At 38.5% G+C, this 26971-nt stretch overlaps 1 protein-coding gene across 1 annotated transcript; it reads right to left on the reverse strand.

Moving 5' to 3' along the window:
- Nucleotides 1-2243: 2243 nt before the first annotated feature.
- LOC102232507 (NLR family CARD domain-containing protein 3-like) lies at nt 2244-26971 on the reverse strand. The gene is made up of 14 exons (XM_023352523.1): nt 26954-26971; nt 26683-26806; nt 24910-25029; nt 23655-23722; nt 22898-23032; nt 22514-22609; nt 19584-19685; nt 11825-11900; nt 11459-11687; nt 9310-11098; nt 8363-8536; nt 5220-5387; nt 4012-4058; nt 2244-3883 (listed from the first exon to the last, which is right to left on the reverse strand). Exons 4-14 carry the CDS (start codon nt 23675-23677, stop codon nt 3354-3356), a joined length of 3369 nt encoding a protein of 1122 aa, XP_023208291.1. The 5' UTR covers nt 23678-23722; nt 24910-25029; nt 26683-26806; nt 26954-26971; the 3' UTR covers nt 2244-3353.

Here is a 26971-nt window from a genome sequence, read left to right on the forward strand (position 1 = left end):
CAAATATTAAAGGTCGAACAACAATTCAGGTAAATACTTAGATATATTACAAGAAATATCTGTTATTACACAAAAAGGCAACAAAGAACCAAAACGTAATGATGTATGTAAACATGCTGTAACAGAGGAACTATATTTTTTATTTAACAAAATCTAAATGTTGTCCCGTCTCATGTCATTGATCTCTCAATTACAATTTGCAATACTTGTGATCAACATTCATAGTTTACAACAGAACATCCCTCCAGAGTACACAGTTATACCTGCAACATGACTAATCAGTTTGACTGTCTTATTTTTACAAATGAAACAAGGACTTGTCATAAATCATGACAGTTTTGCAAATGATTTTCTGTTTCCTGTGACACTGTCGGATTGTTCCTATTGTTCCGTGGTGTCTGGTTTTCTTTCTAGTACGTCTTTCATTCCTCTTTTTATTAAACATTATCACCATGAGACTCCTCCTCTCTGACCTCCATTTTGGTCTGATTCCCGCACACAATCAGTAGCTTCAAGAAGTAATTTCAAAAACTTACACAACTGTCAGGAGATCTGTTGCATGGAAGTATTTTTAAGGATCACACTTCTGGAAGTTGAGACTTCAGTGGCCAAATGATTTCTTCACAGGTAACCAGCTCAGCAAATATATTAAGAATTCAGTCTATAGTTTTTTTACTTAGGACACATTTCCCCTTAGTCTATAGTCTATATAGACTATAAAATTAATTTCATTTTATAGACTATATAGACATGGTTCTGTCCCAACTTTAGTGCCTTTAATAAACCTTCCCCGCTCAAACCAGGCTGCGTCTGCCAAGTGCTTTTAATAATATTTCTCCTGTTTCATGAAAAACTTTAGATTTAATTAAAACATATTTGTCATGATTGATAAATCATAGGTGTTAGAATGTTTGTTTATGTTTTGATAATTTCTTTATTTATGTAGCTCTTGCCCTTTTAGTTTATTCCTTGTATTAGTTCATTTACTCTTGATTTGAACATCTTAACTGAGATTACTGTTTCTCTTTCTTTAGATTTTTGGTTGGACTTAGATTCTGTTTTTCCTCCTACTCATCTTTCTCCCTCCTTCAGCCTCTAAATAAGTACTTTGAAAATAAACATACTTGTCTTGCAGCTTTTTACTGTTGGTGTATAAATTGATTTTTGTTTTAAATTTCTTTTTCCTTCTTCAACCTCACCTATAGTATGTTTATTCTTAGTGATAATATTATCAGACTAGATCTGCATTGGTCAGAGTCTCAGTCAGACAAGAATTCATACAAAAAATGGTTTTAAATTTTGGGTTGGCTTTTTGTGATAGAATGACAGACAATCTTTGATGCTGTTGTAACTCGTTGACAACATTGCTGTGAGAATGTTCAGTTCACTGTGAGTCATAATTAATGAGGTGTTCTGACACACAAGACCTGAGATATTTATGTTCTGTAATTCAGTAAGCAAATGTATAAAGCTACTGTATTTAAACCACCAGCATCATTTGGTAACATAGACCTTGACGTCACCTGAGGGACTTTTGATGCAGTTCAGATGTTGCACAAATCCCCTGATTGATTACGATATGTAAATCTTTTAGTGAGACCCTCATTAGATTTTCTTTCTCAGAGTAAGCTGCTTCGGTTGCTGTTATCGGTTGCCTTGAGAGTTAGAAGTGTAAAGGTTTGTATTTTGTAGAGAATCAATTGAGAACCTCAAAACATAGTTTGCCAAAATCCTGAAAATAATATTCAATTATACCAGTTCCGTATAAAGACTATTAGTCTGAGTCTATTAGTAAAGCACATCTCATGAATACAGTTTCACTATTTGTTTCATTGCATAAAATATAAGTTAAATGTATATAGGAGTTATGAAAATTGATGGAAATTGATAAAGAATCAATATGTCTTAGCTGTACTTAATTTTATGAACCACTTGTTGTCCTACTTGAGCATTGTGTCATTGAAGCCTCAAGTGAGGAATCATGTTTTGAATCAGCAGTTAGTGCTTCAACAAAGCCATAATTAGCTATCACTAGTTGTAGTCTGTATTAACAGTGAAATACATATGTCGTATGACCTACTGTTTAAATAAGATGACTGAGTGAAAGTGAATGTAACACAGAAGTATTTGTGAGCTATGTACAGTAGCTCTCCACTGTGAGAGTTTTGTTTGGCTGCAGTGAGTGAGGATCTGATGAGAGCAGAGGATAGCGCAGCTGGTGGGAAAGATTGACAGTTATTTTGCTGGAACACAGTTTAATGACAGTATTATATGAATAAACAGAAAAACAGTTAGTAAAATAAACACTGCTTTAAGATTAAACTTCACAGATAAATTTTACAACAGAAACCCCAACATATAGATATGTAGCCAGAAATTATCTGTGCTTCTTGTCATCCTGACAAGGCGAGAAAATAGAATAGCAACATGCCACTGTTGCTATGTCATTACACTTTTAATCGAGATAGTTTCTTGATTCAAAAAAACTTACTATAAAGGAAACACCCCTCCCCATTTTAATTTGACCTCCCAGTAACAGCAAAGAAAATGAAAGGCACACTATTCTGTAAAATACATAAACATTTTCTCTAACATAGTTCCATCCTTTAGAGAGGAGAAAGTCCTCCTTTCTGACTAACAGCACTAAGATATTTTTTATGTAACTGCGTCACGACATGTTTGATTAAATGAACGACTGCATAATAGCCACAACATTACAGTTTTCAATATATCCCGGTCAAAATAACCATATATCATCAGTAGTAACAATAACGATAAAAACATATAAATCATAAGATATTGTGATTAACTCGAAATGTAGCATACCATGACATATAAAAATGTTACTTTCAAAAACACTAAAATTTTATCTAAAAAGACAAACAGAAACAAACAGACCTGAAGGTTTGTTTACACACAGACTCATGAATTCCTTCTTACACCATTATTGGGAGACCTGTTGTATGGCAGTATGTTTAAACATGGCATTTTTCTGGGAGTTGAGATTCCAGTGCCAAATTATTTCTTCACAGAATAATAATTAGGGAACCAGCTTAATACATATTAAGAATTGAATATAGACTCTAGTTTTTCTACTGAAGCAACTTCTGCCCTCCGTTCTTTGGATTTTATTGTATAAAGAAAACCCCCCAAAATATATTTACTACACAGAAAATAAAACAGATTTCTGTTAAAATTGCCTATTGATAAAGCTTAGGGACAGATATTTATACTCAAAAATAAAAATGGAATCTGTAATTTTAAACAAATGTGTCTGAAGTACTGTGATGTTTGGACTTTATCATCATTAGCTAGAGATGTTAAGGGTTTGTTTTCTGACTAAATGAGGTTTTTTACACTGAACCCAGTAACACAGTGGAACCGGAAATCCATAACGTAAACCCAGGATAAAGAGGTTCTGTAAACTTGGTGTTGAAGGTGTGGAGGTGGATCAGTTTGTCAGAGGATATGTTGTAAAAGGACAGAATGCCAGATTCATAGTCTACATATACTGCTACTCTTTCAGAGACCGCTGTAGGGGTGCAGGGTGTTTTCTCATTATTGTGCCAAACAGAGTAACCATCACTATCAGAGCAGCCCAGACTCCAGGACTGACTGTTCCCTCCAAACACACAGTCATCCTTATGTCCTTTCCTCTGAATATTTTTGTAACTCACAGATATGAAAACCGCCCCTTTCCATTTGACCTCCCAGTAACAGCGACCTTCCAGTTTATTTTCACAAAGCAGCTGAGGATGATCAAATCTCGCTGGATCATCAGGATAAGGCACGTCTGCTTCCCCGTTTGTTACTCTTCTGTTTTGCTCAGATACTTTGAGATATTTGCTGACTGTGTTTGCGTCAATTTTGAGTTGAACGGAATCTAAAGAAGAGATAAAAACCACAATCCACCTGCAGTTAGTAATTATTTTTGACTCTTGGACTACTCCAGAAATAAAAGATTGAACAGCTTGAATGTGGATGTGGGTTGTATTATAGTCGGATACTTACATTTTCTTAAACCAGGTTTCAACCATTTCGGTCCTGCAGGCCTCAATCTGCAGCACAAAATTATAGGGAATAGGGTTGTGTGTGAATGTCAGGCCATCAATTCAGCATGGAAACAATGTTATTAGTGGAAGATCTTGGACAAGGATTAGTTTGCACTGAGAGAAAATCTGTACAAGAATTGAATAGAATAATTATGTCCTGTGGTTGCTACATTACATTGTAGTTTGATATGGTTAATGTTTCTAAGAGATGCAAGAATTACATTTATGAATGTCCAAGCAGTATTGTTTGGGAACCTGAAATTGTAATTTTAAAGTAGGTCAGCTGTTTTAGAGACTGTAAGTAAACACAAAAGACTATTGAGGAGGAAATAATGAAGCTGAATTTCTGAAATAACCATGTAACACGTTGATATGTGTTAGGTGAAATGTATATATATTATCATATATTTGTTGTTTCATTTATAACAATAGTGTTACTTATATGATGTTCCTTGATTGTTTTCTTTTCCTTCATCATAAAGACTGTTTCTGTATTGTTTGATCTACTTTATCTCCTTCTTCACAAGAGGGCCTCCTTGAAGAGAAGAGTGATAACCGTGCTCACGGGGTTTATTGCTCAGCAGGACTTCTTCTTCCTTTGAGCTGTTAGATAGCTGAAGAATCGTCGCCTTGAAGATATACGACCTGTTCTGTTCTTATTCTGTGTTTTAATGCAAGATAACATGTGTTTAGTTAGTGATTGTCATTAGCACTGCAACTACATGTTCTGTCCCCACCCCTTAGAGTTGCAGTGCCTGCTGTGATAGGGACTCTGATAGTAATAAAAAGAGAGGAGCGGACAAATGTGTTTCAGAGCGGTTGGAGATTTGTAACTGTAAACACATCTCTGTCCGTTATCCTCGCGAGTACAAAAGAATCTAACTCTCTTCAAGTGTTTGTTCAACTTGTCTTTAATAGGTGTCAAACCTGACAATATGTCAGAATGAAACAAATTTAGCAATAATTTTGCTTTCCAGAAAAAAAAAACAATTTCAAAGAAGGACATAGTCCTTTGTTGGTGTTTGACGAATAACCTAAGTCCTATATTATATTGGGTATATTAGCCCTATTTTATATATGGACAGGAGTTGAATGAATAGAAAACTAAATACCAAATTAATACACCTGTACTTGATGCATATCTTAAACGGATCTCTATGGGCCTACCTGATGACAGTCTTCAGTTTGGATTCTGATTTTTTATCTGTCAGAATCTTATCCCCAAAGGATCCTAGATGATTGTAGCTCAGATCCAGCTTTTTCAGTCGGGAGCGGGGACCCAGTGCTTCAGCTAGAGGATTACTGCTCTCTTCTGTTAATAGACAGCCTGACAACCTACAGAAAAACAAATTATTTAAAGATGATCACATTACAGTAGCTATGATAAAATAGATATTCATAAAAAAATAAGAAAAAAGTGATGTTCTGTAGGTTAAGAATGAAACTATTTTTTATGTTTGTTGAAAAATAGATGAATATTAAGGTGTGATTAGATGCTAGAAATACCCTTACAGAGAGACAGTTTTCAGTTATGCTCCTAAAATCTCCTATAAATTTAAAGAAAACTGCAAAAAAGCCACAACATTGAGTTCCTTTAAATAAAGAAGAAATACTCATCTGTTTGGTGTTACTTTCAATTTAGTATAATAATAATACTAATAATAATAATAATAATAATCTTTGTTAATTAGTCTGTATTCCTACATTTCATTTCTTTACGGGAATGTCATGTTGTTTTGAAGTTTCATGTATTCATGCAGTTTGAATCACTTTGTTGTTGAAATTTGCTATTAAGTTGCTTTTCTACCTTTCATACAATATAAGGATTTATGGTCTGAACACACTGAATAAAAACCTGTGTTTTCTTTCTCAGTTTTCTCAATCATTTCTTGAACCATGTCATTCTTACATCATTGGTGAAAACTTTTGTATTGTTTTGCATTAAAAAGCAACAATTTGATTGGTCAGAAAATTGAGACGTTGTGGATTCTACACTGAGGAAGGCTGCAGTGGAAAGGACCTAAGAGAGAGCTTTCCAGAAGTTCTGTTGTTGATCCTACTCAAAGTAAAACAAATATGTTCATTCAACCTTGGTTTAGTTTCCATTGCTTTTAAATAAATCAAGAATAAGAATTAATGTGGCGGAAAATTTAAAATTTTATCTCTGGATATCTATTCCCCTTCTAAACAAAAGACCCAAGGAGGAAACTCTTAAACTGCATTATGTGGTTGGGCTACAATTAACCACCAAAGAAACATTGTTAGGTTTTATGGGTTAAGTTATAATTCAATTATATAAATATTGTAGTTGAATCATTTTATGATATTAATAAAATTATATCAGTGCCTGACATTCTGATCTGTTCATACTAGACTGCATTCAAACCTACAATTAAAATAAGCCCTTAAAACATTCAGCTTTGTACTTAATTCTGCTGTGGTCTTAGCAGAATTAAAAGCATAGAAATCTCCACATCAGTATGAGATTATATTATCTTTATGTCTTCAGAATATTGCAGCTACAAGTCTGGTTCCACAACATACTAGCAGGCTATCATTTGCATATTAATGACTGTAACCCTAGAATCCAAGCTGAGCGATGTGGGCATTAACATGTTCATATGTTTGTATTTTGCCAATTAAATGTAAAAATGAATGTTACATCATGTTTTTATGGAGCTGAAACAGTCTCATAATTCACAAATGCACAAGATTCACAAATGCACAAGAACCACAAAGGAGACTGTTTTAGCTCCATATGTTTTTATCTGCATAGGTAGGCCTGTCGCGTTAAACGATAAATCGATTAATCGTACGATAACTTAAAACTATCGACGTCATTTTAATTATCGGCACTATCGTCTCTTCCGACCTTTTTCTCTTTCAGCTAATGAGACTGAATGAAAAAAGGCTCAACTCCGGTGCCCTCCACTGACCCTCCCTTCCTCATTTCCTTAGTGTAAAGCCCAGCGCACACGACACGATCTTAGAGCTGCCAGCCGATTGTCGGCTCATTTTCAAAACCTGACAGACCACACATTAGCCGACAGAAATCCTAGGTACAACGGTTCCATCGGGTTCGGTCCTGCCGTATGGTGTCCAACAATGGGCACAAAATAATGGCTACAAGTCCAGTGAACTAATTTTAAAACCAGACATTAATCAATGCTTTACTACAATCTACCTGTAATGCATGTGGCTAGTGTCAGCTGTAAAGTCCTGACTGAATGAAAATCATTATAACCTATTTACATCACGTTAAGGAAGAACAGCTGAAAAGCAATTTCGCTCCAACTCCTCCCCTTGTCATTTCTATATTCTTTGCATGTTGAATAAACATTAATGTTGTTTCCACATATCATCTCCAATGTCCGCTGGACTTCGGGTTGCGTCGTGTCAGCTGTTTGGGATTCCCTCAGTAATTTCCCCTCAGAAAGCACGAGGAGAATCCGCGCTTTCTGATTGGCTGCCTGTCACATTCAACGGGTGTAGTTAAAGCTCCCAGTCAGGGAAAATCCCTGATTTAGATCGGAGCGGCAACGACGATCTACCGTAACACACCACACAATCTTAGAAAGACCAACGTTCTAAGATTGTCATAAGGGGAAAAATAGGAGCAAAAAATCGTGTAGTGTGAACTATTGCATCAGGTAGTCGATGTGCCCATCTTCTCTATTTAAATATAATTATTACTGAAGGGCAACATAATATACAGACTTCATAATCTTTTGGTTGAATGCAGTATTTATTTCCACTTTGGCTTTATGTTGTTTAATTTTTTTTTTCCAAGTGAGTTTTTTGTTAATGGAGACTGAGAATCCATTTTATTTTTGTTTTTGGTTGTTTTGTTTATTTTGTTTATCAGTTCCAATGTTTAGTGTTCTTTTGAAAATAAAGTGTATCTATCTTTGGCAGGAAATCGCATGGATTATTATGTCATTTCCATTAAATCAGTGTAAAAAGATCTTCAAACAATATTATCGTTTATCGCAATACATTTTGAGACAATTAATCGCTCAGCAAAATTTGCTATTGTGACAGGCCTATGCATAGGTTTTGCAGCAGATCTTATGTTTACATGTAAGAATTCTGCTCTGGATATTGAGCACAACTCATGCAAAGCATCAAGTATAGGAATAAGGTAGATACAGTAAATGTAGACATAATAACATTTTAAAGCATGACTTTAGAGTTGCAGAAGAATTGCATGACAGAGGGTTATGTGTTTGGTACATTAAACAATTTAAAACACCCAGTAGAAGAAATATAGATGGAACAAACAAAGTTTCCTGGCAAGTTGTGATCCTGACCTTAGAGTTTCCAGTTTGCAATGTGGACTCTTCAGTCCTTGTGATAGAAACTTCACTCCTTCCTCCTCCAGGTTGTTGTTACTCAGGTCCAACTCTCTTAGACTGGAGGACGGGGAGCTGAGGACTTCTGACAAAGCTTTGCAGCTCTCTTCTGAGAGATTACAGGCACCAAGCCTAAAAGTAAAAATAAGAATACTAGCATTAGAAAAATAATTGATTTTACTACAACAGTAAAATAAACATCCACATTCAATTGTATGTTTTTACTTTACTATGATGTCTTTCTTGTGAATTGGATCATTGTGGTAATGGTGTAAAATATTTATCACAGGGGAAAATGTGACTTATCTATTAGCACATATTTTTTTTATTATACTGCACTAAAGAAACATTGTAGATAAAGTGCATCAATTATCCATAAACCTTGGATAAAAAGTTAGTTTTACTATTTTTTTATAACTACAACATATTGCTCATATCTGTAAGCCGCATAAGATTAAGATTGAACTTATAAAACACTTTTCTACTGTAGTGATACTGACCACTAAAAGTGCTTTTACATTTCAGCTCACAAATAAATACACAGATTGGTTGGGAACTTGGGGTTGAATTTCTTGCCCAAAACAAGTTAACATGTTGTGTGGGAGGCTGCGGTCAAGTCACAACCTTATTACAAATTCACTCTTATTGTTTAGCTACAAACTATGACTGATCCAATAACCACTTAGGAGGTGATTTTGTTGCAGCTAAACCTGGGATCCACCAATAGATATGTGACATCATTGATTAAATTAGAATGAAGACAAATAATGAAAAACTGGTCATGGCATTTTAAATTAATTTAAATTCAAACATTAATTTTTAATTGTTTTAACATAAATTTGACTTTGTTAACCAAAATTAAATGTATTTTGAAAATGTGCATGTTTGACAATAAGTGTACGTACAGAGCCTTGTTGGATGCTTTGACCACTGGCATCAGCCTCAGTAGAACCTCCTTTGAAGCTGAGTATTTCTTCAGGTCAAACACGTCCAGATCTTTTTTTGATGTCAATAAGATGAACACCACAGCAGACCACTGTGCTGAAGATAGGCTATCTGTGGAGAGATTCCCTGACTGCAGAGTTTTCTGGACTTCCTCCACTAGGGTGTGATCATTCAGTTCATTGAGGCAGTGAAAGAGAGTGATGCTTTTTTCTGCAGGCAAATTATCGTTGAGTTTCTTCTTAATGAACTGGATTGTTTCCTGGTTAGTCTGTGAGTTACTCCCTGTTTGTGTCACCAGCCCTTCCAGAAGTCTCTCATTTGTCGGCACTGAAAGACCCAAGAGGAAGCGGAGGAACAAGTCCAGATGTCCATTTGTATCTGTCATGGTCTTATTAATGGCACTCTGATGGAGATTTGTTAGTTTTGGTTTGCTATAAAATGTAAAAATCTTGGAAGATACTTGTTTTTGTTCCATCACATTATGACCGTCTTTGATGAAGGTCAGATGGACATGGAGAGCTGCTAGAAACTCTTGAACACTCAGATGGACAAAGCAAAAAACCTTGTCCTGGCACAGACCTCTCTCCTCTTTAAAGAGCTCTGTGAAGACTCCTGAGTACACTGAGGCTGCTCTGACATCAATGCCACATGCTGTAAGGTCTTCTTCATAAAAGATCAGGTTTCCTTTCAGCAACTGATCAAAAGCCATTTTCCCCAGAGACTCAATCATCATCCTGCTCTCTGGACTCCAAGGTGAATCAGTTTCTTTCCCTTTGTCATATTTTGTTGTCTTCATCTTGGCATGAACGATCAGGTAGTGGATGTACATCTCAGTGAGGCTGCTTGGCAGCTTTCCTCCCTCTTGGGTCTTCAACACATCGTCCAGAACTGTAGCAGTGATCCAGCAGAAGACTGGGATGTGGCACATGATGTGGAGGGTCCGTGATTTCTCCACATGGGAGATGATCTTGCTGGCCTCCTCCTCATCTCTGATCTTCTTCTTGAAATACTCCTCCTTCTGTGGGTCAGAAAACCCTCTTATCTCTGTTACCATGCCAACATACTCAGGAGGGATCTGACTGGCTGCTGCAGGTCTTGTAGTTATCCACAGGCGGGCTGAAGGAAGCAGTTTCCCCCTGATAAGGTTTGTCAGCAGAACATCCACTGAGGCAGACTGTGTAACATCAGTCAGGATCTCATTGTTGTCCAGAGAAATTCGACTCTCATCCAGGCCATCAAGGATGAACAGAACCTGGAGATGTTCAAACTGGCTGATATGTTTAGTTTCAGCAAAGAAGTGATGAACAAATTCGACCAAACTGAAATTTCTATCTTTTAACATATTCAACTCTCTGAATGTGAATGGAAATATGAATTGAATGTCCTGGTTGGTTTTATCTTCAGCCCAGTCCAGAGTGAACTTCTGTGTTAGGACTGTTTTCCCAATGCCAGCTACTCCCTGTGTCATCACTGTTCTGATTGGTTCAACTCTTCCAGGTGGGAGTTTAAAGATATCGTCTTGTCTGATTGTTGTTTCTGGTCTCTGTGGTTTCATGGACACTATTTCAATCTGTCTGACCTCATGTTCTTTATTGACCTCTCCAGTTCTTCCCTCTATGATGTAGAGCTCAGTGTAGATCTGATTCAGAAGAGTTGGGTTTCCTGCTTTAGGAATTCCCTCAAACACACACTGGAACTTCTTCTTCAAAGACGATTTCAGCTGACGTTGGCAAACTGCAGCATAAAGTTCTAAATATACACAAAAATAAGTATTTTATTAAAATTCTGTATGTTTTCAAATAATGCATATACAGACTTTGTGGCCCCACCTCTTGTGTCTTTAATAAAATATTGCATGTTAATGTCTAAATTGCTTGTTGAATAAAATAAAAATGAATGTTCTTTCTTGTTTCTTGAAGATGTTACACCTTTTATACAAAACATTTTTGTCCGCATTTATGATTATGTACATATAACAGGTGAAACAGCTTTAGGAAACAAGAAAAAAAAATTCCTGCCGATTTATCTTCTAATATTTAGAGTTAGTATGCACATTAGAATCGACACCAACATCTTCAGCATGTGTAATATTTGTAGAACTTCTCTTACTGTTCTGCAGACGATTTGCCAGATCCTTTTCCTTCATTTTCTTCAGAAAGTTCAGTGCGATCTTTAAAAGTGCCTCCTTGTTGCTCCTGATCATCTCTTCATCCTCATCTTCTGACACCTCCTCATACTTCCACTGACTATCTAAACATTCTGTATTGTTTGGATCCAGGATATCCTGGATTTTCTTTAGCTCGTTATTCATATAAGTTCCAATGTTTTCCTTCAGCAGCTGGAACAAATTAATAAATTAATGAATTATCAGACTAAAATTGTGGTGCCAAATTTAAGACTTTAGAAAGATTGATAAAACAGTGGTATCATGTCTGAACAGGACTAATATAAAGTAGTTGTTGTAGATGTACAGACCTTAAATGTAAATTCCAGTTCTCCAGTGTGCTGTTCAGACTGGCCACTGGGAACCTCTGAGTTCTGCTCGTCCCATCTGTGCAGAAATTATGAAGAATTAACTCACATTGTCTGGCCACAAAAAACAATAACAATGTAAAGTTTCATAAGTTAATGTCTGTGTTTGAATTTCCAGATGAAAATATGAGAGCAGGAGATTAACTTTCAGAACACCATCAGTCGTACTGAAACTCTGAAAGGTTCAGTTTTCATACTTGTATCACAATGTTGTCAATCCCATTTCTGCCTTCTAATGTCATTGGAAAATGTGCAGCATTGTGCTCAGAAATGAATTATGAACCTATACCTTCCTGTACAGATAAAAAGCAGTGTATTATAAGCCTGGCAGGCCACCAGGCTTTACTTGTGTCACTGCCAGTCTAAACATTGCTTATTTATTTAAGTTTTTTAATGCTTGCATTTTTTAAGATTTGATAGTTGGTGTTCAAATATTAATCTTCTAATCTTTCAATAACACATCATTATCAAGTGATACTTTAAAATTCCCCGTCATTTTAAACATTTTTCAACTCAAAAACATGACGGGCAGCTAGATGAATGACTGCCAAGCCAGGCTTAAGAAGTTTTCTGGAGGAAACCCTGGAAAGGTTGTTTATAGATTCAAGATGACCTCCAGGTGAAATTGCATGAAGTTTAACAAATCGATAGATTTGACAATGTCAGAGTTAGCCTTCCTACAAAAATAAGAATTTACTGATGTAAGTTGATGCTTTGTCTCAAAAGGAGCGTAATGTTCTTTCTAATGGGTTTTTCCTCTGTTTTTTTTTTTTTCCAAATCTAATCAGTGATCACTCCTGATCAAAGTGGTTGGTTGATTGGTTGGTTGGTTGTGTTGCCTTAGGAACAATAAATGACTGAAAAGAATAGTTCTTTAGGGTCACAAATTACTCTGATGCCCAAGATCAACCAGGTCAAAAATGTTAAACCTAAACATCATAAACAACCTTCATCGCTTCTGAGGGACATAAAACTGGGTTCTTGATACATCCTGGTAATACAAAACGTTTTTGGAACAGATTATATTAATGTTTAAGTTCTTAAAAAGAAAAAAGACAGTTAAAAGTTAAGTTGCATCTGCAAAATCTAGCTGTAAAATAACTTCATAATCATAAAGTATATTTATACATTCTGATTCATAACTAAGAACGTGTCAGAGTTCCGGTGTGAGAGCGTGTGCATGAGAGTGTGAGTGCGAGTGTTGCATCTTCTTTCAGCAAGGATCTTCGTGAGGAGTCTGTGGAGCCAGCGCAGGTGAAGCTGATCTGCCTCATCAGCGTGCTGGAATATAGGAGCGGCAGAACCCTTCAGTCTTCGCTAGATGGTTAACGCATACCGGTAGTCACTCTGGCCTCACCTGTGATCTTGTTTCTAGGACTTTGTTGTGCAACTCGTAGCGACTAGCTCTCTGTGACCTGTTCGTTTGTTTAAAGAATTTTGTGTCTTCTCTTTTCAAGAACTTGCCGAGAATACCTGCCTGCCTGCTCCGCCGTTTCCACCGACCCCATCTCGCTCCAACCACCCGCGATTCCGCCTCGCACCCGCCCTTGGCACCGTAGCACTCCCTCGCACCGGACCCTGGCACCTCACCCCCACGCTCTGAAAGATCCACGCCTAATGTAAGAAAGTTCCTGATTCCTCCTCCACACTCTCTCACTCCGAGCCCATTATAATTCAGCTCTCGTTTCAGGTCACCTGGTCGGGTGACCCTCGCCCTCCTGCCGAAGTCCGGAGTACTGAATATAATTTATCCTGTTGTAATAAATCACTTACCTTTTCCATCCAGCGTGTGGTTTCTGCATGTGGGTCCGCAAGCTAAATCAAACCATGACAGAACCATCTAGCCAGTCAGACCCAGCAGAACCACCACATAACACCAGTCTGGATCACGCACTCATCGCTCGCCACGATTCCATGCTCAACGCACTAGTTGATCAACAACGAAGTACTAACCAGCGATTGGAGCAATTATCTGATATTCTCACAGCCCTGCACCAAAGAATTGTTCCAGCAGACCCGCCACCAGTCGCTGCTCCGCCCGCCTCCTTTCAGACTGGCGTCTCCGCTGCTCCGGAACGAGCGCCCCCCGCTTCGGCTCGTCTCAGAGAGGTTTCACCGCCCATGCCAGAACCATATACAGGTGAGATCGACAGATGCAGGGGATTTTTGCTACAGTGCTCCTTAGTATTTTCTTCCTCACCTCAGAGTTTTCAGACTGACGGTGCTAAGATTTCTTTTGTGGTGGGGAACCTCAGAGGAAGAGCACTAAAGTGGGCAGAGGCTAGGTCGGCCCAGCACAATCTTTTTCACCGAACCTATGATTCGTTTGTACTAGAGTTTACACAGACTTTTGGTTATTCCGAGTCACCGGCTGACATTTCTCGCAGTTTATTGAGTATAAAGCAGGGTAATCGATCTGTAGCTGACTTTGCTATTGATTTTAGAACCCTGGCCGCGGCTTCCACATGGAACGCTGGGGCATTAACAGGGGCGTTCCTTCAGGCTCTAAACGAAGATCTGAAGGATGAACTGGCCCTCAGGGATGAACCCGGTTCCTTGGAAGAACTCGTTGCCTTGGCAATTCGGATCGACAATAGAATCCGAGACAGGGCCCGGGCCAAGAAGGAGCCGAGTTTTGCCCCAAGAAGGACCGACTTCAATCCTATCCCAGCCAATCAGACCGGAGAAGAACCTATGCAGATAGGGAGGACCAGACTCCCGCCTGAGGAGCGCCAACGTCGCTTAAGGTCTGGAGCCTGCCTATACTGTGGCCAGGTCGGGCATTATGTGGCTAACTGCCCGAGTCTGTTAAAAGCCAGAGCCCGCCACTAGCTACGGGAACGGTGGTGGGTGGCTCAAAAACTATATCCCGTTTCACGCTACCTTGTTCATTACTCACTGCCAACCGGTCCTTTCAGACTTTTGCCTTTGTGGACTCAGGTTGTGAGCAGAACCTTGTCGATAATAACCTGGTTGATCAACTACAATTACCCACTGTTCTCCTTCCAGCTCCAGTTCCGGTCGTGGCCCTGGATGGGAAGGCTCTACCTGCCATCACACATCGAACAACTCCTATTGAACTGTTAGTTTCAGGAAATCACCGGGAGACCATTACCTTTTTTGTGTTCCCTACCCCCCAGTCTCCAGTGGTTTTGGGTTATCCCTGGTTGCTCCGCCACAATCCACACCTCAATTGGAGGACTGGTCGGGTAGAGTCTTGGAGCAATTACTGTTTATCTACATGTCTTCAATCTGCTCAACCTCCAGCCGTCTCAAGGTCTACAGAGGAACCCGCTCCAGCCGACTTGGCCAGAGTACCGTCGGATTACCACGACCTTCACCAGGTATTCAGTAAGTCTAAAGCTCTCTCTCTTCCACCTCACCGTCCATACGATTGCGCTATAGATCTACTTCCAGGAGCCCCATTACCCACCAGCCGATTGTACAATATATCTAAACCGGAACGAGAGAGCATGGAGAAATACATCAGCGAGTCCCTGGCTGCTGGATTAATCCGGTCATCCACCTCACCTGTAGGAGCGGGGTTCTTCTTTGTAGGTAAGAAAGATGGGACACTTCGACCATGCATTGACTATCGGGCCCTAAACCAGATTACCGTGAAGAACAAATATCCCCTACCATTACTCGCTTCAGCATTTGAACTCGTTCAGGGAGCCACCGTATTTACTAAGCTGGACCTCCGCAACGCATATCATCTGGTCAGAATGCGAGAGGGGGACGAGTGGAAGACAGCTTTCAGGACACCACTCGGTCACTTTGAATATTTGGTGATGCCATTTGGTCTTACAAATGCTCCTGCAGTATTTCAGTCTCTAGTCAATGATGTTCTCCGGGATTATTTAAACCAGTTTGTTTTCGTTTATTTAGACGACATCCTTATTTTTTCAAGAACCCTTGCCGAACACAAGAGACATGTACGCCTAGTTTTGGAACGACTGTTGGAGAACCAACTGTTCGTCAAGGCAGAGAAATGTGAGTTTCACGTCTCATCTGTCGCCTTTTTGGGTTTTGTGTTGGGGAGCGGGCAGGTGAAGACGGATCCGGCCAAGGTCCAAGCAGTCTTAGATTGGCCCACGCCCACTTCACGAAAGGAGCTACAACGCTTTCTGGGCTTTGCAAATTTCTATCGCCGTTTTATTAGAAACTATAGCCAGACAGTTCTTCCCTTGACCAGCCTTACCTCCTCCAAGGCTAGTTTTTGTTGGCCGCCAGCAGCAGAGCAAAGTTTTCTTGAGCTTAAGAGAAAGTTTGCTGCAGCGCCCATCCTCATGCAGCCTGATCCGTTGAAACAGTTTGTAGTTGAGGTGGACGCATCTGACACTGGGGCAGGGGCTGTCCTGTCACAGATTTCATCCAGTGATGATAAGTTGCATCCATGTGCCTTCTTCTCTCGCCGTTTCTCCCCTGCCGAACGCAACTACGACGTCGGTGATAGAGAGTTTTTAGCCATCAAACTGGCTTTTGAGGAATGGCGTCACTGGTTGGAGGGGGCCGAGCACCCGATTGTTGTATGGACTGATCATAAGAACCTGGCCTACCTCCAACAGGCCAGGAGACTTAACCCCAGACAGTCTCGCTGGTCCCTTTTCTTCTCCCGGTTTAATTTTACCATCTCTTACAGACCGGGATCCAAGAACACTAAGCCTGACGCACTATCCCGACAGTTTTCCTTGGAACAAGAGACTCCACCCGCAACCATCGTTCCACCTACCTGTGTTGTTGGCGCCCTTTCCTGGGGGATCAGGGAAGAAGTACTGGCGGCGCAACAGTCGGAACCCGGTCCAGCCACTAGACCGCCTAACCGGCTGTACGTTCCATCGACCGTCAGGGCTCGCCTCATCCATTGGGCCCACACTGCAAAGTTCTCATGCCATCCTGGAGTGAGTAGGACTATTTCCTTGATCAGGCGGCACTTTTGGTGGCCATCCTTGTACAAGGATGTCAAGGACTATGTGCTAGCCTGTCCGAATTGTGCTCGCAATAAGACTGGTAATCAGCACCCCAGTGGCCTACTACAACCTCTCCCTGTTCCCAAACGCCCATGGTCTCACATTGCACTGGATTTTGTTACTGGGTTACCGCCTTCAAAGGGCTTCACTACTATATTGTCTATCATAGACCGTTTCTCTAAGGCCTGTCATTTGGTTCCACTACGCAAACTGCCCACTGCTATGCAGACAGCCCATCTCCTCACTAAACATGTTTTTCGTCTGCACGGCATACCCTCAGAGATCCTATCGGACAGAGGTCCTCAGTTTGTGTCCAAAGTATGGAAAGAGTTCGGAGGCGCTTTAGGAGCTAAGGTGACTCTCAGCTCGGGGTTCCACCCCCAAACCAACGGCCAAACTGAGCGACTGAACCAGGAGTTGGAGGCGACCCTCCGATGTCTCTGTTCCTCACACCCCTCCTCCTGGAGTACTCACCTGCCATGGGTGGAGTATGCCCACAACTCTCACACCTCTGCTGCCACAGGTCTGTCTCCATTTGAATCATCTCTCGGTTACCAGCCTCCCCTGTTCCCATCGGACGACCAGCAGGCATCTGTCACCTCGGTCCAGCATCACCTCCGCCGCTGCAGGCACATCTGGACGCAGACCACAGCCGCCCTCAACCGGATGGCAGAGGGTAATCGGAGATGGGCGGACCGAAAGAGACGGCCAGCGCCATTGTACTCACCGGGGCAGAAGGTTTGGCTCTCCACTCGAGATATCAACCTTAAGTCTTCTAACCGCAAATTGTCTCCCCGCTTCATTGGTCCTTTTGAGATCACTTCTGTTCACAGCCCCTCCGCAGTTCGTCTCCGGCTTCCTGTGGGGTTAAGGATCCACCCTGTTTTCCATGTTTCCCTCATCAAGCCAGTCCGTTCTAGTTCCCTTTGCCCTCCTTCCGAGCCCCCGCCGCCCGCCCGGGATATAGATGGTCATCCGGCATACGACGTTTCGGCTATCCTGGATGTTCGCCGACGTGGGCGAGGGGTTCAGTATCTGGTGGACTGGCGGGGTTATGGTCCTGAGGAGCGGTCATGGGTTCCCCGTTCCTTTATTTTGGATCCCGAACTTATTAGGGGCTTCGAGGCATCTCGTGGCTCGTCATCTTCCCGACCGCCGGGTGGCGGTCTTTGAAGGGGGGGTAGTGTCAGAGTTCCGGTGTGAGAGCGTGTGCATGAGAGTGTGAGTGCGAGTGTTGCATCTTCTTTCAGCAAGGATCTTCGTGAGGAGTCTGTGGAGCCAGCGCAGGTGAAGCTGATCTGCCTCATCAGCGTGCTGGAATATAGGAGCGGCAGAACCCTTCAGTCTTCGCTAGATGGTTAACGCATACCGGTAGTCACTCTGGCCTCACCTGTGATCTTGTTTCTAGGACTTTGTTGTGCAACTCGTAGCGACTAGCTCTCTGTGACCTGTTCGTTTGTTTAAAGAATTTTGTGTCTTCTCTTTTCAAGAACTTGCCGAGAATACCTGCCTGCCTGCTCCGCCGTTTCCACCGACCCCATCTCGCTCCAACCACCCGCGATTCCGCCTCGCACCCGCCCTTGGCACCGTAGCACTCCCTCGCACCGGACCCTGGCACCTCACCCCCACGCTCTGAAAGATCCACGCCTAATGTAAGAAAGTTCCTGATTCCTCCTCCACACTCTCTCACTCCGAGCCCATTATAATTCAGCTCTCGTTTCAGGTCACCTGGTCGGGTGACCCTCGCCCTCCTGCCGAAGTCCGGAGTACTGAATATAATTTATCCTGTTGTAATAAATCACTTACCTTTTCCATCCAGCGTGTGGTTTCTGCATGTGGGTCCGCAAGCTAAATCAAACCATGACAGAACGTTTAACTCCTTGTTGGATTCTCTATTTTGTTAAAAATAAATAATAAATATCAGTGACAGCCAGAGTCTCCAGAAAATAGTAACCACCTGTCCTTTCACGTAAATATTCCAAAACATTGTAAACAATGTAAATCCTCCATGTTATTTATTATATATAATAGTACTTAATAGAACAAAGCAGTTTAGAATAGATCTCTGTATCAATGACTATTTTCTGTTTCAATGAAATTGTTTATTTCCTTGTAAAAGGTTCTGGAAAAAGTGTTTAGATAAAGTGTTTAAAAAAAACTCAAATGTTGGAACGTGACGGTTAGTTGGATTAAAAGTCACATTCACTCACAGTCAGTAAAAATTTTTTTGCATGAATACTTAAATATGCTTCAAATATTTTACTTTTCAGATTATATCAGTTCAGATTAACTGTGTAGTGGCAATACCCTCTTAGGTATTCATCCATTTCAGTCCAAATTACATTAAAATCAATAAAACTAATTCTAATACAAACCAATCATACAGTCACATCAGATGAAAGTCAGCTGAAGTTTTCATACAATGTAGTTAAATTCAGTTGATCATTAAACATCAGTTAGTGATCTGTTAAAGTAAACAGGACGACTGGATCATGTTACACATCCTATGAGGAGACAGTGGACAGACAAACGCATTGAGCTGTTGACTCTAAAGATTTCAGAGACAAAATAAATATTAGTAAATAAGTTTTATGTAAGATGGTTTAAAAACAGAATAATTGGCAAATTGTCAGATAAAAGTGCTTTGAAAGTGTCAAAAAGTTTATAAGATCAATCAGTCGGCCCATATAGATGCATGTTAATTAAATTTTACACAATCACAATCAGCTCACCTGTGTGAAGATGAAGGTTCGTCTAAGCTAACATTAGGAGGCCTGTCTTTGGACCAATTACTGCAGAGGGAGACATCATCAGGTTCTGACTGCAGATGAGTCCTGAATAAAAAACAAATGTTGAATGAGATTCTATAAATATTGGATAATCAATGGTATTGAAATGTGGAATTTAAAGATAAAACTAAAGGTCCTGTACCCCAGATTTTGAAGAATATCTTACTCTGATATATATTTTACTGGTAAAAATAAATCTTGCTTTTATTATTTAAAGAGAGCTCTTTAAATAATAAAGACAAACAGAAATGTCTGGTTTTTGTTCTAGTCTTTTATGTCTTACTTCCTGTTAGGCAACAATCTTCCACCTTCATCTTCCTTACTGGACTAATATGTAAATCTTTACCTTCTATTACTGGAGACTTTGTTATCACTACTTTATTCTGGGGTGGCCATGTTGTTCTTGGAGCCACATTTATGGCTTCAGATACTAAAATGAATATCACAGTCATCAGCTAAACAGAACACATTTAAAAATGAAAAGATGTCCTTTAAACAATTTTAACTGTATTCTAAAATTAGAACACTTCTGTGATCTGTTTGCTAAATAAAGATATAAAAATGTGTGAAATATTTTTACTTCTTAGTTTAGAGTTCTCAGTTTCAATCCTATTTGAGACTCCTCTAGGTGGTAAATATTGTCTAGCTGGTAGTAGAAGTGTGGATATTTGGTTGTTTCATAGTGTGTCTGTATTGGACAGGAGAACAGTTAAGGTGTCCTCTGCCTTCACTCAAAGGCAGCTGAGACTCCAGCAGCCACTCCAACCCAGATAGCGACAAGAGACACATTATGGATGAGTTACTGTAGCAGCAATTACAGACATTTAAACATAAAACATTATTTCTTTGATGTTAACCTTAATCAGCAACATTTGTAAACGTGCTTTACTGTTTAGGAATTAAGATATTTGTAACACTTATTTAAAATGTATCTTTTTTATTAAGTAATAACGTCTGTACTTTTTAAAGGAACTTAATAAAAGTTTCACCTAATACTTTTTATACTAGCCACTGTTTTTTTCTAAGTCTTATAAAGGCAAAATATCAGTTATGTAATATAAAAATAAACACAGCGTTGGTGACCCATTTTCTATAAATGACCAGCTTTATGATTCACCATAAACAACTTATTAGTTGGGTTATTATTGTTCGGTGCCATTTTGCTGTGTTTGCCTATAAGAAAAGCATGAAAATGGACCAACGCTCCATTTTAGACTTAATAAATGGAAATCATGAATTCAGCTCACTGACTCTTCTTCAACCTCATACATTGCAAAACTAGCTGGAGAAAGGATAATCTTCACAAGATTTTAGTACAGTGTTTAAAAATTATTGTTTGGCACTAAGTAGCTGTTCCCTCACTTCCACAGGAGAATCAGCTAATATTAGACCAACATGTCGTCTTCCCCTGTCTGTCCTGATTTTTCCTGTGTGCATTCTCAAAGGGGAGAGCCCATGCGACCTGTGTGTCATGGGAAGCGACAGGAGAGGCGGAGGGGCGCCTAATCAGTGCTGTTCCTCTATAATTGATCATTTCATACAAGAGCAAACAGCTGTTAAATACAGAAATGCTGACTAGAAACAAATGTCCCCTCTCACATCGTTTTGGTGCCTTTGTGTTGCATACAATGCATACCCACTTTTTGTATCACAAAAAGTCATAGTACAAGAACAGATCTACAATAAAGTCGTTAAGACGAGGAAAAACATACATGAATAAGAAAAAAGCTGACGTTACCACCTCAGCAAGACTGGTTCTTTGAAATAAAGAATTATCTAAACAATCGTTTCAAAGTCCTGTGACTCATGATTTGATTCTGACGTGTTAAAAGATTAAGTATTTACTTATTTGTAAAACCAATACCACCCAATAGCTTCTGAGGGATGTGAGTTCCTAAAGAATCCTAATAAGAAACCAAGTTGTCAGAACAGGTTATATAAATGTCTAAGAACATAAAAAAGTCTTGAAGCTGAGCTTGCATTCAAAAAAATCTAGCTGTAAAATAACTTCATAATCATCAAAAAAAATTATATTTATACAACCTGGTTCATAACTAAGAACGTTTTACTTCTTGTCGGATTCTCAATTTAGTTGTTTGTCATAAATATCAGTGACAGAGCCAGAATTTCCAGAAAATAGTCATCCCCTGTCCTTTAATGTAAATATTCCAAAACATTGTGAACATTGTAAATCCTACATGTTATTTATTATATATAATTATACTAAATCAAATAATGCAGTTTAGAATATATCTCTGTATCATTTTTATTTCAGTGAAATTGTTTATTTTCTTGTAAAATGTGTCTGTAAAAATGTTTATTTGACAATTATTCTTTTTTTTAACAATGGTGCATAAAACTTTAGTATAATATTTATTTTGTTTTGGAAAAATTTAGGTAAAGCTTTTAGAAACAGCTCACCTCTTGGAAAGTGAGGGTTAGTTGGATAAAAAGTCATATTAACTCACAGTCAGTAGAAATGTTTTTGCATGAATACTTAAATATACTTCAAATATTTTACTATTCAGTTTATATCAGTTCAGATTAATTGCTCTGATCAAAGTGGTTGGTGGATTGTGTTACCCTGGATAACCATATGAACAATACATAACTGAAAAGAATAGTTCTTTAGGGTCACAGATTACTTTATGAGGCCCAGGACAAACCAGATCAGAAATGTAAAACTTGATGTTGTAGTATTTGTAAAAACACTTATTTCTTTACACTTTTACTGTTTGTAGAACGTTAAAACAAAACAGTTTCACATAAGAACACAGAGACGTTTTTTAAAAGAGTCAGCTCATGTGAAAAAACTTGCTAGCAAGAAATTACCCGCTAAATCAGCGTAAATCAACAAATTAGAGACAGCTCACCTCTCAGGTGGAGACGGAATCTCTGAGCTAAAGTTAGGACTCTTGTCCTTGGTAACATCACTTCTGATGGACATACAGCTGGGATCCTGATGAATCCTGATAAAAGAAAAGTTGTTGGAAAATGAAACAGGCTGATTGTATTGTGTTAAACGTCCTATGAGGAGACAGTGGACAGACGATTGCATTGAACTGTTGACTCATTAAAGATTTCAGACAAAATAAATATTATATTAAAGTTTTATGCACCATTGTTAAAAAACAGAATAATTGTCAAATTGTTAGTTAAAACTCTTCTGAAAGTGTCAAAAATTCATCAAAGCAATAAATCAATCAGCCCATATAGATGCATGTTAATTAAATTTTACACAGTCACAATCAGCTCACCTGTCTGAGGATGAAGTTTGTTCTGATTTGTCTTTGGACAAATCACTGCTGAATCCAGTGATGTCTCCCTTTGATGGGTTCAGTGATGATGTGGGGGAGTCATCATTGTGTTTAGCTTTTGACCGCCGACGAGACCTGAATAAAAAATAAGTGTTGAATGAGATTCTATAAATATGGGATATTCCATCTTTCCAAATTTAGAATTTCCTGATAAAACTGATGCAGTAACCCAAATTTTGACGCAACAGAATATCTGACTCTAAAATATACTTTACTGGTAAAAACAAAACAAAAAACCCCATCTTGCCTGCATTCAAAAATGATTTCAGTATTTAAAGAGAGCTCTTTTGATTTCTGGTTTTGGTTCTGGTCTTTTGGGTCTCCAAGTTACTTCCTGTTAGACAACATTCTTCCACCTTTGTCTTCCTTACTGGACTAATAAATCTTTATTTTGTTAACTCAAACTAGAGACGTTGTTATCACTACTTTATTCTGGGCCATGTTGTAGTTCATTGAAACACATTAATGGTTTCAGACATGGAAATGAATATCACAGTCATCAGCTGAACACATTTAAAAATAAAAATATGTCATTTACAATTTTAATTGTATTCTAAAATTAGAACACTTATGTGACCTGTTTGTTAAATAAAGATGTAAAAATGTGTTAAATACTGGGAATTTATTGTTTTGTCATATTTGTTTATATGAATTGTGTATGAAATAAAAGCTGTGAGGAACCAGATGATCATCTGACCTTTTGTTTCTTTTCTGATCCATGATGTTGAATTTCCATCCACATCAGCTCACAGTTTCCTTTTTAATCTGCAGGGGAAACACAAATCAGTTTTTCACACGGTGGCTATGATCATTCTTTGGGTCAGATTTGCTGTAAAAAGTCAGTGTCAGCTGAATTAAGTCAGATAAGAGTTAGGTAGAGGAGACTGCTGTACTTCAACTATCAGCCCACTAGATGGCGCCATTGAGCTGCAGCCTGCATTGGCAAACTGTGATACCTACTCCACAATAACTCAGTTCAACATCTGAAAGAACTTTATCCATGTTCACAGTATCAAACTCAAAATTACTCATTAGATTTTGGATGACTTTATAACAGAAAATCTGACTAGAAATAAATGTTAAATTTCAAAGAGCAAAGAGGATAACACTGTCTAAAGTTTTGTTATGCAATGGCTATAATACACTTAGAATTAAATAAATTATACCTTCAGACTAAACATTGTTTCAAAGGTATCTGTTAGCTAGAATCCAGGAACACGAAACTCAATTATGGATCAACATCACCAGAAAATATGGCAGTAAAGTGTGTTTACCACCAAAGCATCATTAAGACACATTTGTCAGATTGATTTTAGACATTTTGTAAAACTTCATGAATAAATTTATCACAGCTTAAAATCTCCGTAGTTAGTTCCTGGATATAACATAAATCATAGTTAGAGCGTTAACGCCAACAAGGAAACATTTCAGTTGAAAACTTGTTCCTCCTGTTCTGTAGTTGATGCGGTTCTGCAGCATTCTCTTCTCAACGGTGGTTTCCAGGACTCTGTTTTCATTGTTTATCTCAGAGCCATTAACTAAAATGATGTTCTATTTTTATATAATACTATCATAAACTTTCAGCATATGCAGTATATTTTTAAGAAACCATGTAATAAACCTATAAAACATCTATTTTATACTCCGTCAAAGTGCAAATAGAATCAAACTAATTTCAACAGAGTCAACATGAAGTTTTTGTTTCTGAGTTTTATGGTGAAACCAAAGGTTGAGTTCAAGATATTAGAAACATTAATCAGTTTTATAACAAAAAAATACGATTTGTTAAGTTATTCCATATTTTAGTCAACCTCTGTATTCCTCTAAAGAATTAAAAAAAAACAATACAATATGTTAAAATAATAAAGTGTTTTCTCCTTGAATCAGAAAACAGAATCAAACAAAAAGAGTTTGTTTAAGATAAAGTACAACCTAAAATCAAGCAAACTTACAGTTTGTTCCAACAGTCTTGTGTTGGAGAAGACGATATTTTCCACTTGAGGTGTGAGGCAAACAGATTGTGACACGATGAGCTGCTACAGGAATTCGTTTGTCACCAGTGAAGAAGAAAACTGGGTAGGAGGAAAAGCAAAGGAAGTTGTTGAACAACATTCCTAATGATGTTTTTCTGATTAAATTGCAGAAGGCCTTATGAATTACAACAGTCTTCTTCATCAAGTGGGGAGTGGCAATAATTTCTTAATGTTCTTTGCAAAAATGCACTAAATCTGTCAGATTTCAGGGTTATTGCTTCTGTGTAGTCGTTTACAAACCAATTTACAAATAGATTTTAATCTATTGTAAAGTTGAAGGTCTTGGCACTGTTGCACAATAAAGGTGGATAGTTTCAAAATTGATTTGTCTGGGTCTCTGTGACGGCCATGATCATACCTTTCATACACTTTCATTTAAAACTCAACTCAATGAACAAAACACTTTCCAGTGTGATGCACTTCCACTGATTTCTACGAGAGCATGCTCAGAGTACCAGACTGATGTCTTGACAGACCTTTGTGGTGTCCACATGATGTCTTTCATTTCTAAGTCCATGTACCAGCTATTCACAAGGAAACATTTTCCGTTCATGTTAGATAACAGGAAGAAAGCAAACAGCTAGTACGTTGTTTCAAGAACATCAAGCGTAGTGAAAGAATGCCAGTTCAAATGAAGAGACTGCTGTACTTCAACTATCAGTCCACTAGATGGAGTCATGGAGCTGCAGCCTCCATGGTCAAACTATAACACCTACTCCACAGTAACAGTTCAACATCAAGAAAAAAAAGTATCCATATTAAAAGTTTTGTTATGCATTTAATATAATATTGCATAATTATATTAATTCAGAGAACTGATTTACTCTAAATTAAATCAGTTCTGTCTTCAGGTCAGACTAAATGTTGTTTCAAATGTATCTGCCACCTGAAATCCAGGAACATTAAACTAATTAATGGCTCAACATCACCAGAAAATACAACAGTATATGGTCACTTACAGAGTCAGTTTTTACCACCAAAGCATCATCCAGACACATTTGTCAGACATTTACTTGATATTAGACACTTTGTAAAACTTCATGAATAAATTCATCACATCCAACAATCTCTGTAGTCAGTTCCTGGTTATAAAATTGCTTCCTGGTGCTTTGATCACAACTTGAGGCTTTTTGTGCATCATAATTCTTGTGGTTAGAGAGTTAGTGCCAACAAGGAAACATTTCAGTTGAAAACTTGTTCCTTCTTTCTGTAGTTGTTGCAGGTTCTGCAGCATTCTGTTCTCAACGGTTGTTTCCAGGAATCTGTTTTCATTGTTTATCTCAGAGTCATTAACTAAAATGATGTTCTATTTTTATATAAAACTATCATTAACTTTTAGCATATCCAGTAAGAAACCATGTAATAGACCTCTAAAACATCTATTTTATACTCCACTAAGGTGTAACTTAAGTAGAATCAAACCCATTTCAACAGAGTCAACAGGAAGTTTTTGTTTCTGAATTTTATGGTGAAACCAAGTTCAAGATATTAGAAACATTATTCAGTTTCATGAAGAAAAAGTATACCCACAATTATGTAAGTCCGTGTATATTCTAGTATTCCTCTTCAGAATAAAAAAACAATATTAACTGTTAAAATAAATAGAAAGTGTTTTCACCTTGAATGAGAAAACAGAATTTTTAAAAAGAGTTTGTTTAAGATAAAGTACAACCTAAAACCAAGTAAACTTACAGTTTGTTCCAACAGTCTTTTGTTGGAGAAGACGATATTTTCCACTTGAGGTGTGAGGCAAACAGATTGTGACACGATGAGCTGCTCAACGAGGAATTCGTTTGTCTCTAGTCAAGGAAGAAAACTGGGTAGGAGCAAAGGAAGTTGTTGAACAACATCAAACCCATTTCAACAGAGTCAACAGGAAGTTTTTGTTTCTGAATTTTATGGTGAAACGAAGTTCAAGATATTAGAAACATTATTCAGTTTCATGAAGAAAAAATATACCCACAATTATTTAAGTCCATCT

The sequence above is a fragment of the Xiphophorus maculatus genome, chromosome 19, assembly GCF_002775205.1.
Source record: "Xiphophorus maculatus strain JP 163 A chromosome 19, X_maculatus-5.0-male, whole genome shotgun sequence".
Lineage (NCBI taxonomy): Eukaryota > Metazoa > Chordata > Actinopteri > Cyprinodontiformes > Poeciliidae > Xiphophorus > Xiphophorus maculatus.

What these genes read in the sequence shown, in the direction of transcription:
- LOC102232507 (XM_023352523.1), bottom strand. Translation starts at nt 23,677, where the DNA reads ATGGATCAGAAAAGAAACAAAAG. An exon ending in CAAACTTCATCCTCAGACAG is followed by an intron (nt 22,610 to 22,897) that starts GTGAGCTGATTG and finishes TTCTTTTATCAG; the next exon opens with GATTCATCAGGATCCCAGCT. An exon ending in GGCAAATCGTCTGCAGAACA is followed by an intron (nt 11,099 to 11,458) that starts GTAAGAGAAGTT and finishes GTGTATATTTAG; the next exon opens with AACTTTATGCTGCAGTTTGC.